The 17022-nt window shown below is 38.4% G+C and overlaps 1 protein-coding gene across 1 annotated transcript in view; it reads right to left on the bottom strand.

Annotated features, from left to right (window-relative positions):
- Window positions 1-17022, bottom strand: part of TTC39C (tetratricopeptide repeat domain 39C) — a 103505-nt gene that overhangs the window by 54110 nt on the left and 32373 nt on the right. Inside the window, exons 2-4 of the mRNA XM_058556904.1 lie at window positions 5388-5436; window positions 3322-3450; window positions 540-654 (exon numbers count right to left, since the gene is read on the bottom strand). Coding sequence (XP_058412887.1) covers window positions 540-654; window positions 3322-3450; window positions 5388-5436 — 293 coding nt within the window. The remainder of the gene's footprint in view (window positions 1-539; window positions 655-3321; window positions 3451-5387; window positions 5437-17022) is intronic.

Here is a 17022-nt window from a genome sequence, read left to right as displayed (position 1 = left end):
ATTAGAGACTCAATTTGAGTCTATACCACTCAAGATACTAAAGCTACAAAATCCTGGGAAACATTTATCTTGGACAAACTAACTAAAAAATTAGTTTCTCTCTCTCGCTCAAGGTTGTTAAAACGTAGATCATTCAAGTACATTAGAAAATCTTTAGTACATGCTCAGGACTTCAATAACAATTTCCTAAAAAACTTAAATTTAAACCAGTTATATTTCACTTCAAAGGTTATCATCACAACTTGATTCCCACAAAGAAAAAAAATATCTACTTATACAAAAGGCACTGGTAATTTCTCTAAGTATGACCAAATTATCTTGAGACAAGAGGATGAAACACAGACTGTAGGACTAAAACTACCCCACTAAACAAACAATAAGCACTTGTGGTTTCAATTTTCTCAAGTAATAAATCAGTATCATGCCCCAAAGAGGTGCCACATGTTTTCAAAGACTGAAATACCAGGCATTCTAAAAAAAGTATTACCAATGGTGTCCACTGAACAGCGAAGGCTATTAAAAAGAAGGCTCCAGCATACCTGATAATTCTTGCTTTACAAACGAGAGCACAGCCAAGTAAACTTGACAGTCGGCTATGATTATCTGCCTCTGGAGCCGATCAACCATAGAGGGGGCAGATTTGCGGACATCAACCTGTTTGGTGGAAAGAAAGCACACACCAATAAATCACACACAAGAACAATACTCCTTTGAAACAACTATTACTTTACTGTGCAAAATAATTTCGCATAGGAATTATGAAATACGGCAGTCACCGAAAGCCATGAAACACGAAAGTCAATACAGAACTTCACGGTTTTACCCTTTTGTATTTTTATTTTTTTATTATTATTTTTTTTGGTGAGGAAGATCAGCCCTGAGCTAAAATCCGATGCCAATCCTCCTCTTTTTTGCTGAGGAAGATTGGCCCTGAGCTAACATCCGTGCCCATCTTCCTCTACTTTATATGGGATGCTGCCACAGCATGGCTTGACAAGCGGTGCGCCAGCGCGTGCCCGGGATCCGAACCTGTGAACCCCAGGCTGCCGAAGCGGAGCGCACACACTTAACTGCTGCACCAGCCAGCCATGAGTTTTACCCTTTTATAAAATCCTTACTTATTCAAAATAAAAATCACTAAAGGTACAAAACATTCCCCAAAGTAGATAACCTGAAAAGCCACTTTGCAACCATCTACCTCCAGGTGGGACTCATGTCAGCATTCATTTCTTTGGTGCATGCAACTGAGATGCAGGATCAAAATCTGATTACATTTTAGTTAAGGAGAAAATACTCTGGAATTAAAAATTAGCTTTGAATAAATCAAAAATTGAACTTGAAATTTAAGTCATAACCTCTAAGGTGACTACCTCCATAAAATAAACAAAAGGTAAATCCAAAAAGTCCCACTTCTTATAAAATGTTGGTCTTCATCGAAAAGAATGTTTCTAAATGAAGAAAAATCACTCAAATAGACTACTACCTCCTTAATACAAAGTAAAGTTGAACAAAATAAGCTAAATAGCTTTCATATGCTTTTACAACGATATAAGAAATGATGGGATTTCTGCAAATATGACCACAGTATACACAGTATACACAACACAATGACCTGCTTCCCTTTTTTCTAGAGGAGCCCAATTCATCACAGTCAACTGTTGTTCCATATCTCACCACAGCATTGGTTACTCTGTTTGCTTCGGCAAATCTCAATTTATTGATGCTTCTGTTTCTTTGTAATAACGTCTACTGTGCAGGGTTCTTGGAAGGGCTAATGAGATAGCACCGCACATTGCATGGGAAAATGCTTTTTAAATTGCAAAGAGGGGGCCGGCCCCATGGCTTAGTGGTTAAGTGAGCGCGCTCCACTGCTGGCAACCCGGGTTCGGATCCCGGGCTCGCACCGACGCACTGCTTCTCTGGCCATGCTGAGGCCGCGTCCCACGTACAGCAACTAGAAGGATGTGCAGCTATGACACACAACTATCTACTGGGGCTTTGGGGGGAAAAATAAATAAATAAAATCTTTAAATTGCAAAGAGGTATTAATCATATTAATATTGTATAATTATAATTAATTATTAACATATGTGCTAGGCATGGTACTAGATACCGAGGACAGACACGTAAACAAGCTTACAGTCTAAGGAGGGAATACTGATCTTATGACCACGTAATGTAATAAGTGCTCTGCAGGGTAAAGTGCAGGGAACTATGGAAACAAGCAGGAGCCATACTCAACAGGGCGTGGGGGCTCAGGCAAGAGTCCTTGGAGGAAATGACGTCTAGGAGGAACTAAAGAATGAGTAGGGAACAGGTCAAGGGGGAGGAGAATGTTCTAGGCATTAGCCACAGTAAGGAGTTTGGACTTTATTGCAATGGCAATGACAGTGGGCGGGGACATGGAAAATGAAGCCAGCACATGTTATTTGCATTTTAGTGACTGTATCATGGAGAATGAATTAGAGAACAGTGAGACCAGAGGGAGAAGTGCCAGTGAGGGTTGTCTTAGCCAACTGGAGATGGTGGCTGACCTAGAGAAATGGCAGTGAGGATGGAGAGAAGCAGATGAATTCAGGAGGTATTTAAGAAAGAGAGTCAACAGGACTTGGTCATTGATTGGATTTAGGGTTTGGAGAGAAAGGAATCACGGAAAACTCGGGCCCTTCTGGAGCATCAAGTACTCTTGGCCCATCAGTGGCTTCCTCTTGGTGGACACCATAAGCAAACGCAGAGGTAAAGCAACCTGGCCTGACATGAAAGAGCAGGAGAAAGGACAAGGCGGCTTTTGATGACTATAACCAACAGACTGGTTTGTCAGCTAAATATGTGACACATGTGAGACCCCTGGGCACTCCAGAAACATCAGGGAAGGAGGATGCCTCTCCAAAGCCTAGAACTTCTGCATTGAAAGGTGAAAGCAAAATCAGGAAAAACGAATTATGATGTAACTGTGACTTTATTTGTAACCAAACGCTGGTGAGGCCTGTGTAAAAGTAGGTAAACAGCTGAATTCCCTAATTATGCCAAAATGCAACATATTCGCATTACATACACGTATATGACAGCCTCATTACAAAAGCCCTTGTCACATGGCCCATTATGGATGAAGATAATTTTAAGACACCAAAAGAGCATGCAGTGAATGGCTCTAATGACTGGAGGGAGCTTCTATTGTTTTAAGAAATACCTCTTACATAATCAAAAGGCTTAAGAAACATTTAGTGCTTTCAGTCATATCCTAAATACTAAAAACCAAGAAAATGAGCCATGTTCTACATAAGTGGCACACAGTTGATAACCTAAAGACACAGTACTCACGTTCTTCTTAATTTTGTTCTTGATTGTTTCAATTACTCCAGCCTCTTCACTTTCGCATAGCTTTTCTGTAGTTTTCAAGTCATCACATGCCAATTGCATTTTTTCTTCCTCAAATGTCATCATGGCATTCTTCCAAGAAAGAAATCAGGAAAGAAGAAATGAATCAGAAAATGTTTGAAAATTTAGGCCAATTTATTACAACAAAACTCCAAACTAGGGGAAAAAAACATTTAAATTATTAGAGTCAGACTGAGGAGTCCTAGAACATCAAGGTAGTGCTAGCTTAACATGATAAGGAATGGAGAGCTGGATAGTGAGTTCATTAGGTCCGTCCAGGAACTCACTATCTTGTCTCTCCAGGTTGCAAGTAAAAGAACCAGAATGTTACAGCACACACTTTAAAAAAACTATAATCTCAGTATGAAATCAGAATATACCTCTATTACACCAGCATGAAAAACTACATGATTATAAATGTTACTGCAGTTCCGGCTCTACAATATTTTTTGTTATTAAACACAGTAACAAAAACCCTGTATAATTTCTGATTGGTCCACTTAATTCGTTTTTATAACAGAGTCTCACTGAAAAGTCCATTCTACCCACACACGGATCCCTGGCTCCATCAAGTAGTGCACAAAAACGCCAATGAAACAACAGCTAGGAGGTGCTCTTCAAAAATCATCAGTCTTTTCAGGGACAGCAATTCCAATGAGTCCACTTAATAAGGAACTCTTTTTATATTGTCCGCAGTGAAAAATTCCACTGACAGCTTGTTTCCAAGCACTTCATTCTGGTAGATATTTTCAGGCCACATTTGACCAGGGAGGGGCAATCCCTTCTCTGCTAAAAACCTGCTATTCTCACCCAGTAGAACTGAGGTTACGGAGATGAATGGGCTACAGGGACAAAGAGACACCAGGTTCTTGGAAGGACCGAATGAACTCAGTGTATCTAGCTTTCCATTCCTTATCACATTCAGCCAGCACCACCTTGGCATTCTAGGTCTCCTCAGTATGACTCTAACCTACTCTCTGTCCTAGCCAAACCAGACCACAGCCACCTGTGCCCAAGTCTCCCCTCCACACTCTTCTTCACAATCAAATTCCAACCCTGCCAGGGCCTCTTTTCCACCCTCTCCTCCACCCAGCCAAGCCTTCGCTTGTGCCTCCCTCAGAGCCTTTGTAGTTACGTGGGAACTCATGCTAGGATCCCTACCCAGCACCACTTTCCTTAAGACTGAGAACTGTTTTCTTGCAAACAGTAGGTCTTAAAAATTTTGTTGTCTTGCCTGGCAATAAGAGGAAATAAACAGCTTGAACGAAAATCCATGTCACCAGAAGCAGGCGTGCTGCCTGTGGTTGGGTGCTGCCAGGCTGTGCACGACATGCCGACATGCCCATTTGCTGACATCTTTCTAAATCTGGAATCTAAATGCTTTCTCCATTTAACTTCTCTCAGTCTCTACTCATGATTTTTTTTTTTTTTTTTTTTTGCTGTGATACAATTCTATGACGGTTTTTAAAAAAACTACATGTTTGAAAGTAGTTTATGTGATAAGTGTTTCTGAAAAATAAAAGCATCCGATTTTCTACATTGCCCAATTTACTTTAAAAACTAACTACAACCTATTCCCTCAATTCCTAAATATTAATATTTGAAAATGTAATAGTAACCGACAAATTTTAGCTTTGCTAATTTAACTTGTCTTCCAGTTTATACTTATTCAATAATTTTAGAGCAAACCTTTATCATCCAAAGTCTGACCTTTTTTGTTTTTTTTAACTCTAATGCAGTTTTAATTTTTGGAAAAGACTTTCAATTACATTTTTATTTTAAAAAGGATTTTGGTTGGGAAAAACTTAATACTCTAGAAGTAAGGTATAAGCATTTTGTTTTTAAAATTAGGGAAGAGAAGATATATCACAGGTGTTGGTTAACAGGCAAAAACTTAATTCCAGTTTTAAACTCTAAAAGATCTGTATCTATACAGCCAGTAGCCACTAAATCATATACTTTATACATTTATTTCCTTCATGCCAATACCTCTCCCCACATCAACTTACCAAAAAACTGACAAAGCTGGCTCCAAAACTCATTAATGGGCTATGATTTCTGTTAAGGAAACAAAACAAAATTATTTTTATTGTAAACTGTTACTTTAAAAACATTTGATATCCCTTATATCAGGATCACGATATATTCCTAATAAATGGATAGAAGTTAAGGTCTTCAAGCTGATTAAATCACCCTAAAAAAAAATTTAAAGAGGCAAGGAGGTTCACAGGTCTGTCTGCCAGGATAGAATCTGCCCCTGGTCCTTCAAAGCAAGGTGAACAAGAATGTCCAATTATAACAGAGACGGTCTCAGTAAACCAATCCGACATCTACAAATGCATGGCCAAAGGAAGATTATTAATATTCATTTTTAAAATGCAAGATGTGTTCAAAACTTTATACACATAAAATATGTATCATGTTTTAGAGTAGATCAAAGGATTTTACCACTGAGCCAGATCTCAAAAACTCACTTATCCCATCCAAAGAACTTTAAGAACACCTCCCTAGGGTCAGTCATTCCCCACCGTAATACACAGTCATTATCCAATTTTACGTGTAAGCCAAGTATGAAACCAAATCAAACTAATAGCAATTCAAAAAATATAAGAATATAAACTTGCTGCTTCAAATTCACAACCAGTACAAAATCCAAATCTCTGTAAATCACACTAAGAGAGCAAGCAAGTTACGATTGCCTTCCTAAAGAAAAATAATTTTACTGACTTTTTATTATGTAAATAATACACGATCATTATAAACAAGGCAAGAACAATGCAGTCAATCCCCTACTGGAAATTCAGTTTGTGTCCAAAGTGAGTGTGTGTGTGTTGCGGGGGTGGGGAGTGGGTATGGGTAGGGAGAACACGCACATTTATCTGGATCTGTGTACATGTATATGCACACACATACCCAATGCTCACATGAACATCTTTGTACATACGTCTTTGCAGGCAAGTCCAAATATGTTCTTGGGATAAATTGCTAGATGTAGCATTGCTGAGTCAAATGGTATGCACATCCATTTTCCTCTGGGAGTGATATGTGTGTGTCTATGTGGGGGGGGGGCAGGCGGAGGAGGGAGGATCAAAAACTCAATTTATTTGGAGTGTTAATCTTCTGCTATAATTTTTTTCCCATCTACTCAGTATCTACTCAAATTCTAGAGTGAATAATAGCTTGTTTACCCCTACTTAATAAGATACTTAAATCTACAAGAAAAAAATTAGGAATGTCAACTCACTGTGAAGAACCCCCCACCAGCTCTCACACCCATAAACCTGGCTCAAACAGCACATCTCACAGCACACTGCACCAGAGCAGATGTTAGGTCTCCCATTCCACAGCTCTACCTAGAATACTACCTAGAATACCAGTATAGGCTCCCACTCTATTATTATTACTTGGTTTGCATGTCGGTGTCCCCTCTAAAATGTTATTTTTAGCCTCATATCCCTCATCATCATGCCTTACACACAGCACGCATTCAACAAGTATGCATCAGTGAAGGAATGAATGACACAGAACTCTGCCTTTCAGGAGACACATTTCCATTAAGCGCTGATTAGGATGGCTTTCCCCTATTTTCCCCTTACATGATAACCACTTTGCCATTTGAGAAATAAAAGAAGCTTAAATTAGGGCCTAGTGTTGCTACATTTGCTCCTTGTTCTTGACTAAAATTAGGTTTCTGAGAGCCATGCCTATTAATTATTCATGGTACCCTAGCCTAGCCCTTAGTAGTTCACATACCATCTTATCACTGAAGTGAAAAGCCAGCCCAATGAAACATTTTTCTCTCCTTGAGGTACTGTCTCTGTAAACCCCACAGCACTGGGTACATTAGACACTCCATAATGAACTGGTCCATATGCAGGTATCCTCTTACATGCTACACACTACCCAGTGTTATAAGAACTTAATCTAACAAGCTTCACTTGTTTAGTTCACTCGATTTTTTAACTCAACGTACTTCAAGTGACCCTACATTAATTTAACTCATCTTAATCAATTTTGGCCGACACGTGTTTCTACATAAAACTTATTCATTTTGGAGATTTGGAAATGTTCTCAAAGAGTAAAAGGATCATTACTTCAAAACTGATGCTAAGGGAGAAGGAAGAAGCTCCTAGCTCACTTCAATATGCTTATCTTAGGAACCAATAAAGAGTGATCAAAACACGAGGGGAGTGAGGGTATTATGTAAAGGTTGAGTATAAAGACAAGCATCAGAACCAAAATACAAACCTTTCTAAATACCAGAAACACAAGGAAGGAAGTGGTGGCAAGTGAAACAGACCACACAGTGAAAACCTCAATTAAAAGAAGGGAGGATATATACATATTCGCTGATATTGAAAGAAACGATGGTAGGATAACCCACCGAGTTTTGTAAAAACTGGATACCTACAAAGTGAGAGAGGGAACAGGGACAAAGAAACAAAGATTGGAACGAAGCTTCTTTGTATGTACTTTGTTGTGTAGATTTGACTTTGGAACCATGTAAATGTTCTACATCATAATAATACCAAATTAAATTTTAATAATGTAATGTCTAAAAATAAAAACTAAAATGAATTACATGTACTTAAACGCAAAGCCAGTTGGTAACATAACCACACAACATAGAACGTTTTAAAGTCACAGAGTGACTTTAAAACTCAGTAATCTGACAGCACATCTCTATTATGAAATACCTTTGCCATCTTTTGCCACCAAAGGATGGCAAAAGAAACATTTAATTTGTTTTCAGTAATCATATTCCTACCAGTCAAGTTGTAATTGTTATTCTAAGGCTGCTGGGTATACAGTCTGTGATAAAGCAGTGCACAGGTATGTTGGTGTTTGTTGAGATCCAGGATTTTGTGCTTAGGAAAAAAGATAAAGTTAGTCAAAAATCTTAGAGTCCAGAATACAAACAGGAAAATCAATGCAAACTCATTGGATTTTTTATAATAAAAATACATCTTTTCTAGCTCTGTCTAGAAAAAGCCCAGAAACAATGACCACCCAGTAGCATTGAGCATGCCTAGCACCTTCCCTAAATGCATTAAGTAAGAGACCATGGCTCCTTGAAGAAATGGGTGATTCCAGGTCAGAGTAAAGAAATGTTCAAGAGCCTGGAATATCTTGCTATAGTAGAAAGCAAAGTTATAAAAAATACATTAGGGTCTTAAAGAGGTTCCCACTTGCCAAACATGGAACAATTTGATCACCAATGAGGCTAAAAAACAGCAATGGATTGAAACACCAAGTAAGTTTAAACCATGAGTTCATAATGAACTCTTTTTTAATTTAAAAAAAAAAAAAGAGAAAACAACTTCACTGGTTGCCTATGGAGAATCCTAGAGAACCAACTCATTATTTTGAAAACTGATAACAAGGAGAAAGAAAAAGCATTTACTCACTCTGCCTTTTCTCTATGAACTCGGAGTAATTAGTGGAGAGGAGGGTTTTCTTTACAAAAATATCCTGGGCTAATAAACGAAAAACAAATGATAGAATCAGAGCATCTCATTTTGCCGATCTAATGAATTAATGGATATGGGCGGTGACCATAGAGACAGGAACATATTAAATACCATGCTGATACAATCAGCAAAATCCAAGCTGTGGGGAATTCTACAGGGCAAAGATGCTAGTTTCTTCAACAACAATATAAAAGTGTATGGGGAAAAAAGAGACTGAAAGGGAATCTCTAAAATAAAAGGTATACAAAACAACAGACACACATAAGAGACATATAAAACAACAACAAATATATATACATACACATATACACACACAAATACATAAACACACACGTACACACACAACAGCAACAATTAGAAAACGAAACTTAAAAATTATCATTCACGGGGCCGGCCCGGTGGCGCAAGTGGTTAAGTGCGCGCGCTCTGCTGCGGCGGCCCGGGGTTCGCTGGTTCGGATCCCGGGCGCGCACCGATGCACTGCTTGGTAAGCCATGCTGTGGCAGCGTCCCATATAAAGTGGAGGAAGATGGGCACGGATGTTAGCCCAGGGCCGTCTTCCTCAGCAAAAAAAAGAGGAGGATTGGCGGATGTTAGCTCAGGGCTGATCTCCTCACCAAAAAAAAAAAAAAAAAATTATCATTCACGATAGCACCAAAATATTCATTATCTAAAGATAAATCTAAAAAAATGTGTAATATCCCTACACTGAAAACTCGAAATATTACTAAGAAAAATTAAAGACCTAAATCAGGGTTTCTCAATAGTGGCATTCTTCACACTTTGGGCTGAATAAGTCTTTGTTGTGGGGGCTGTCCTATGCATTGTAGGACACTGAGCAGCATCCCTGTCCCCCATCTAGAAGATGCCAGAAGCACACAGTCACTCCCCCAAAGATGTGAAAACCAAAATGTCTCCATTCATTGCCAAAGGTCCTCTGGGGGCAAAATTGACCCTGGTTGCAAACCACTAACCTAAATAAAGAGATATACAATTCCCATGGATTGGAAGGCTCAATATTGCTAAAATTTTAATTTCTCTTAAACTGAACTATAGCTTCAATGCAATCCCAAGCAAAATCCCTGGTGCGTGCGTGTGTCTGTGTGTGTACATGTGCGTGTGTATTTTGAAAAGTTGATGCTAAAATTTACATGGAAAAGCAAAATACTTAGAATGGCCAAATCAAATTTAAAGAAGAATAACAAAGCTGGAGATCTACATTACCTGATATCTAAACAGTTAAAATTAAGAATTTCTGTTCACTCATAAGAGACTGAAAAAGGCAAATCACAGACTAGGAGGAGATATTTGCAATACACATATCCAACAAAGAGCTCATCTTCAGAATATATAAAGAACTCACGTGAATCAGTTTGAAAAAAAACTGACAACCCAGTAAAAAATGGGCAAAAGTCTTGAATAGGCACTGCACAAAAGAGAATATCCAGAAGTCAATAGGCATATCAAAAAGTGCTGAAAAGCATTCATTATCAGGGAAATAAAAATTAAACCCACAATGAGATACCACTATACTCTCATCACATTGGCCATACTTATAAGGACTGACAATACCAAGTGTTAGTGAGGACGGGAAGCAACTGGAACTCTCATATATTGCTTAGCAATATCCTAAAACTAAACATATGCCTGCTCTATGATCCAGTAACTTCACTCCTGGGTATATATACACACAATAGAATTGAATTATTATGCCCCCAAAAGACATGTATAGTATGTTAATAGTAGTGTTATTCATAGTAGCCTCACACTGAAAACAATTCAAATGTCCATCAACAGTAGAATTGACCAAATAATTGCAGTATATTCATTCAAAGGAATAGCTCACAGCTACGAAAGAGAACTACTGCTAAATGCAATAACATGAATTCATCTCATAGACATAATGTTGAGTGAAAGAAGCCAGATACAAAAGAGTCTATACTGAATGGTTCCATTTATAGGAAGTTCAAAACCACTATTCTGACATCTAACGACGACAGAGGTCAGAACAGTGGTATCTTTGTGGGGATACTGACTGGGAAGGAGGCCAAAGGAGGATATTAGAATGCTGGAAATATTCTATAACTTTATCTGGATGTAAGTAACTACACTGTGATGTTTACATACGTATACATTCTTTACTGTAAGTTTTTCCTTATGAAAAAGAGAAAAAATAAATCATAACTGATCAATGATGGGCATTTGATTATATTAGTGAATTAGTAATAACTTTTATAGGTATGGTAATGTTATTATGGCTACATTTTAAGGATTCTCTATTTTTTAGAGGTGTACGTGAAAGTATTTATAGATGAAATGATATGATGACTTAGATTTGTTTCAAAAATAATTTGAGGTAAGAGGATTAAAAGTGAGCAGAATTACAAATAAAACGAGATTGGCCACGACTTAATAATTATTGAAGCCAGCTGATTGGAACACAGGAATTGATTAAATTATTTTATGTACTGTGGAAGATGTAGCATATTTTTCAAAATATAAAGTTAAAAAACAAACATATAAATAAAAATCCTCCCCAAAAGAAGATATCTTTTGGAATCCTTTGATGGGAAGGCTTCTAATGGTCACCGTCACAGTTTGCTTTTTGAAAATGAACCATCAGGGTCGGTCCCATGGCTTAGCAGTTAAGTGCGCACGCTCCGCTACTGGTGGCCCAGGTTCGGATCCTGGGTGCGCACCGACGCGCTGCTTCTCTGGCCATGCTGAGGCCGCGTCCCACATACAGCAACTAGAAAGGATGTGCAACCATGACATACAACTATCTACTGGGGCTTTGGGGAAAAAAAAAAGGAGGAGGATTGGCAATAGATGTTAGCTCAGAGCTGGTCTTCCCCAGCAAAAAGAGGAAGATTAGCACAGATGTTAGCTCAGGGGTGATCTTCCTCACAAAAAAAAAAAAGAAAAGAAAAAAAAGAAAATGAACCATCAGTAATAAAATGGCTCTAAATTTTTCTCTCTGTATAATGAGTCTCCCAAAGGTGGGAAAACTTGAGAATACAAAGAAGCAATTGAGCGTCTATTCCTAAATTTATGAACATTGCCATGGAAATTTAAAAAACAAAGTTTCTCCAGGATATTAAAAAATGGACGAATGAAGATTTTGTTTCCTGAAATACACTGAAAGGGAATGTATACATCTGATTCTCAAAGGAATATTTTTTCATTAAATAAATGGGCATAATTACTACAAGACAATCCCAACTGAATATGTGTCTTCAAATGTAATTTTATCCCCCAAACACAGTGGCAAATGGACTCAGACATTTTTCCAAAGAAGATATACAAATGGCCAACAAGTACATGAAAATATGCTCAACATCACTAATCATTAGGGAAATGCAAATCAAAGCCACAAGGAGATACCATCTCATACCCATTAGGATGGCTACTATCAAAATAACAAGTGTTGGGGCTGGCCAGGTGGCATAGCAGTTAAGTGAGCGCCCTCCGCTTTGGCAGCCTGGGGTTCACCGGTTCGGATCCCAGGCGCTTACCAATGCACCGCTTGTCAAGCCATGCTGTGGAGGCGTCCCATATAAAGTAGAGGAAGATGGGCACGGATGTTAGCCTAGGACCAATTTTCCTCAGCAAAAAGAGGAGGACTGGCGACGGATGTTAGCTCAGAGCTGATCTTTCTCATCAATAAATAAATAAATAAATAACAAGTGTTGGCAAGGATGTGGAGAAAATGGAACCCTGGTGCACTGTTGGTAGGAATGTAAAATGGTGCAGACACCATGGTGCATGACTGTACCTGATGAGGAGTTAATATCCAGACTATAGAAAGAACTCCTATAACTGAACAACAAAAAAACCCAAACAACCCTAGGGAAAACAGTATGGCAGTTCCTCAAAAATTTAGAAATATAAATTACCATATGATGCAGCAATTCCACATATGGGTATATACCCATAAGAACTGAAATCAGGAACTCAAACAGTTGTGTGTACACCCACATTCTAGCAACATTATTCACAATAACCAAAAGGTGGAAGCAACCCCAGTGTCCATTGATGGACAAATGGACAAAGAAAATGTGGTATATACATCCAATGGAATATTATTCAGTCTTAAAAAGGAAGGAAATTCTGACACATTGCAACATGGATGAACCTTGAGGTCGTTTTGCTAATTGAAATAAGTCAGTCATAAAAAGAAAAATACTGTATGATTCTACTTATATGATGATATGATGTACCTAGAGTACCCAATTTAGAGAGACAGAAGTAGAATGGTGGTTGCCAGGAGCTGGGGGGAGCAGGGAATGATGAGTTGTTCAATGGGTGCAGAGTTTCAGTTTTGCAAGACGAAAAGAGTTCTGGAGACGGGATGCACAACAATGTGAGTGTACTTAACACTACTGAAGGTACTCTTAAAAATGGTTAAGATGGTAAATTTTATGTTATGTGTATTTTACCACAATTAAAAATTTTTTGAAAATGGAAAAAAAAAACAGTCTACAATAGAATAGATGCCTCATTAAAAAACCAGATGCAATATTATGACCTAGGTAAATGCCTGATAAGATTTAATGTAAAAACAAAAGTTCTCTGCACACTATGTTCCAACACCTATGAACAATAAAAAATGAATATTTGTTGTGAGGGGCAATAAGATTAAAGGAGACTTTTTCAATGACAAATGTGTGCACGTTGGGGGATAAATGGTCACGACTAAAACTACACTAATCATCACCTCTGTTTCAGTAATGTCACCATAGATATCCTCCCTACATTTAAACAACCTTTAGAGAGAAAAATGCATCATTTAAGTTAATTTACTCCTTCCAAACACTCCCTGTGATTCAGTTGTTGCCCTGATGCAATTTCTCAACAGAATATATCGTGTAGTCAACCGAAGAGAATAACGGGGAGATTCAATAGTGAAACAGCCAAAGCCCGCTCACACGGGAGTGAGTTATTCACTCGGTGGCAAGCTGAGGCCGAGCTGTGCCCAGCTGTGGCCCAGGGTAGTGTTAGCACAGGCTCATATTGAAATGGCCCTCGAAGAAGTAAAGAGAGAGACACTTTTATGAGATTATTCCTCCAAACAGTCCCTGATTGTTTTCCAAAAACAAATGCAAATGATTTGAGGATTGCTTTTTATGTTATCTATGTAAGTAGGGTAAATAAGATTTTAAATGCACTCTCTTCAAAATAAAAAAAAAGAAGAAAGAAGGCCAGTGGACATCAAACAGAACCACACATTTTCTTGCTATTTGAACTAATTATCTTCTTATTTGAAATTTTTTTTTCATTCTTAATAGTGAAATCTTCCCTCTACCTAGCTGACTCTTCCCCACTCTGCCAAGAAAAATGATAAATGAAAGGCTTTATAATAAGGAGGTTAATGAAAGCTGAGTTAAAAACTAAAATATGTCACAGTCAGTACTTAAGAGATAAAGCCTTGAGACGTCTAATCTTCATGGGACACCGACCGCCTGGTTGCAGACCTCCCAAACTTGTACTCGTGGTTCCTGGGCAACGGGCTCAATTTTTACAGTCCTGCATTTCAAGTTCTCTAACTTTGAGTACACTGTGTTAACAATCAATAGATAAGATTAATTTGATTCTTCTCCAAGGAACTATGTTTTCCAAATTTATTGAACTTACTTTTTAATACCACTCAGAAATGGGAAGCTATTATGGTGAGCTACTTGGAGGTCTCAGTGTTTGTTTGGTTTTTTTTTTTGGTAAGGAAGAGTGGCCCTGAGCTAACATCTGTTGCCAATCTTCCTCTTTTTGCTTGAGGGAGATTGGTGCTGAGCTAACATCTGTGCCAATCTTCCTCTATTTTGTATGTGGGACACTGCCACAGCACGGCTTGATGAGCAGTGCATAGGTCCCTGCCCGGGATCCAAACCTGTGAACGCTTGGCTGCCGAAGCAGAGCACGTGAACTTAACCACTATGCCACCGGGCTGGCCCCATCCTTAATTTTAGGATGTTGCAGCAATAATAGAGAAAGGAATGTCTGGCCTGCCAGTGACAAAGAGCATAAAAGTTTTTACCACTCACCGACTAAAGAGACTGAAAGATTTATCTCTACTCATACCGGTGAAAGCAAGGAAGAACAGTGACGTTTTCAGCACCCTGTTCTTGCAGCATTTATTCAACATTTGTTAAAGACAGCATCTTCCACATGCAGATAAGGACAAGTCGCCTCAGAAGTGATGAAGGAAAAACTCTAAACCAAAAGTCTAGGAAGAAAAGTGCCCTGTTCCCTCAGATGGTGGCCGAGGAAAATTGTGAAAAGGTTTGTTTAAAAGGTTTTTCTTGACATGATTTATAATGGTTATTAAGAATATTTTTCAAAAGGAAAAATCTATTCTGAAAGCATCTTAGTTAAAAAGTACTACAAATGTTTCCTTTGTGTGTTACATAGAGCATCCCTAGAGGTCTCATACATGATTAGAGAGCATCAGTAGAATGTTCCCTTTTGAAGCTTGTTACGCATCAGATTATAATACAAAATGCATTATCTGTGGTTTTTCTAGAAAGTTAAATAACTTCCATAGGAATACCAGTGGATGTATCCCATTCACTAAGTACCACCCTCCCCACAGGTCTGAGAGTTAGGTACCCAGGTCCCTGTAGCCCCTGCTCCACATCTTCTAATTCTGCATGATCAATTTCCAGTTCTAAAGTGGTTTCCCATAGTGCACAGTCGATTCCGAGCCTCCTCAGGGAAGGATTAAAATGTCAACCCCATCCAAATCACACGATTAGGAGAGTGATTAAGAAATCAGGCTCGTAAAAAGCAATACAACTTGCTATCGAAGTCAAAGAAATAATGATGGTCTTCCAGGTTGCTCCTTGTCTCCATCAAAGTTATAAGAGGAAACTGTAATTTTATTTTTTTTTTTAAATATGTTTAAAAAAAAACAGGACACTTAATTTTAAAATCAAATACCCTAGTCATAACCAGACAATGTTCTGCAGTTTAAAAGTAAATGAAGACTGACCTCTTCTATACATGGAGCTATAAGAAAAATTCTAATAAATCTAGTTTTGTTTCATTTACCCCTTCAAAATACATTTGTTGAACACCAAGTATACAGCAGGCACTGTGCTATGCAACAGAGATACAAAGATGACCAAGAACACTCCTGCTCCTCATAAAGCCTACACAGTCCAGTTTGGCTGCTAGAAAGAAACCTTCCAATAATAGCAAACAGTGAGGGAAGGTAGGTAGACGGTTGTTGATTTTACTCACAAAGTCATCCTTTGTTACCATATGTTTTGTGGATGAATGAGGCTTCCTCTAACATCGTATTTGACGAATTCTAAAACAGGCTACTTGGCATCTTTGAATTTCTCTTCTCTAGTGTTCTTTTCTTTTTTTTTTTTTCCTTTGGTGAGGAAGATTGGCCCTTAGCTAACATCTGTGCCAATCTGCCTCTAACTTTTGTACGTGGGACACTGCCACGGCACGGCTTGATGAATGGTATAGGTCCACGCCCAGGATCCAAACCCACAAACCCCGGGCTGCCGAAGAAGAGAGTGCAAACTTAACCACCAAGCCACCAGGCCGGCCACTCTAGTGTTCTTTTTTAAGAGGATACGTTATTAAGCCTCCAATCACTCTCTATCACATCTATATATTTTAATTCTCTACAGAGCACTCACTACTATTTGATATTTACCTCATTATTTATTTGTTTTCTTGAACGGCTGGAAGCTCCCTGAGAGTGGGAACCCCATCTCTGCCATGTGCCTCTGTCCTGACCACACAGGATAGAACTTGGCATATAACAGGCCCCCAACATATATCTGTTTAATATACCAACCATCTCCTACAAAAACCACACTTCACGACATTTCATCTGATAGACCTTCCTCCACAGGTTCAAAAAAAATTACCAGATATAAGATCGCCATTAACCCGAGCCCATAAAAAGTGCTTTCAGTAAGAAAAATAAATGTGCTTGTTGTCTTTGTCAGAAGATAGCAGTGGGGGATTTCACTGAAAGGCTCTATTCTTACTTTTCAGATACAATTCAAAGTGTTATCCTTGGGGAACTTCTTATCTAAAGGACAGCATGTCTCTAAAAACATTGATAGCAAGGTTTATCATAGTTTATGACTGTTTGATTAAGAGTGTTTGGCATAGGTCCAGTCTTCTGTTCAGACTTGTTTTTGTTTTTTTGTGA

This window comes from Diceros bicornis, chromosome 16 (assembly GCF_020826845.1).
Source record: "Diceros bicornis minor isolate mBicDic1 chromosome 16, mDicBic1.mat.cur, whole genome shotgun sequence".
Classification (NCBI taxonomy): domain Eukaryota; kingdom Metazoa; phylum Chordata; class Mammalia; order Perissodactyla; family Rhinocerotidae; genus Diceros; species Diceros bicornis.
This window is presented reverse-complemented; position numbering and strand designations above follow the sequence as displayed.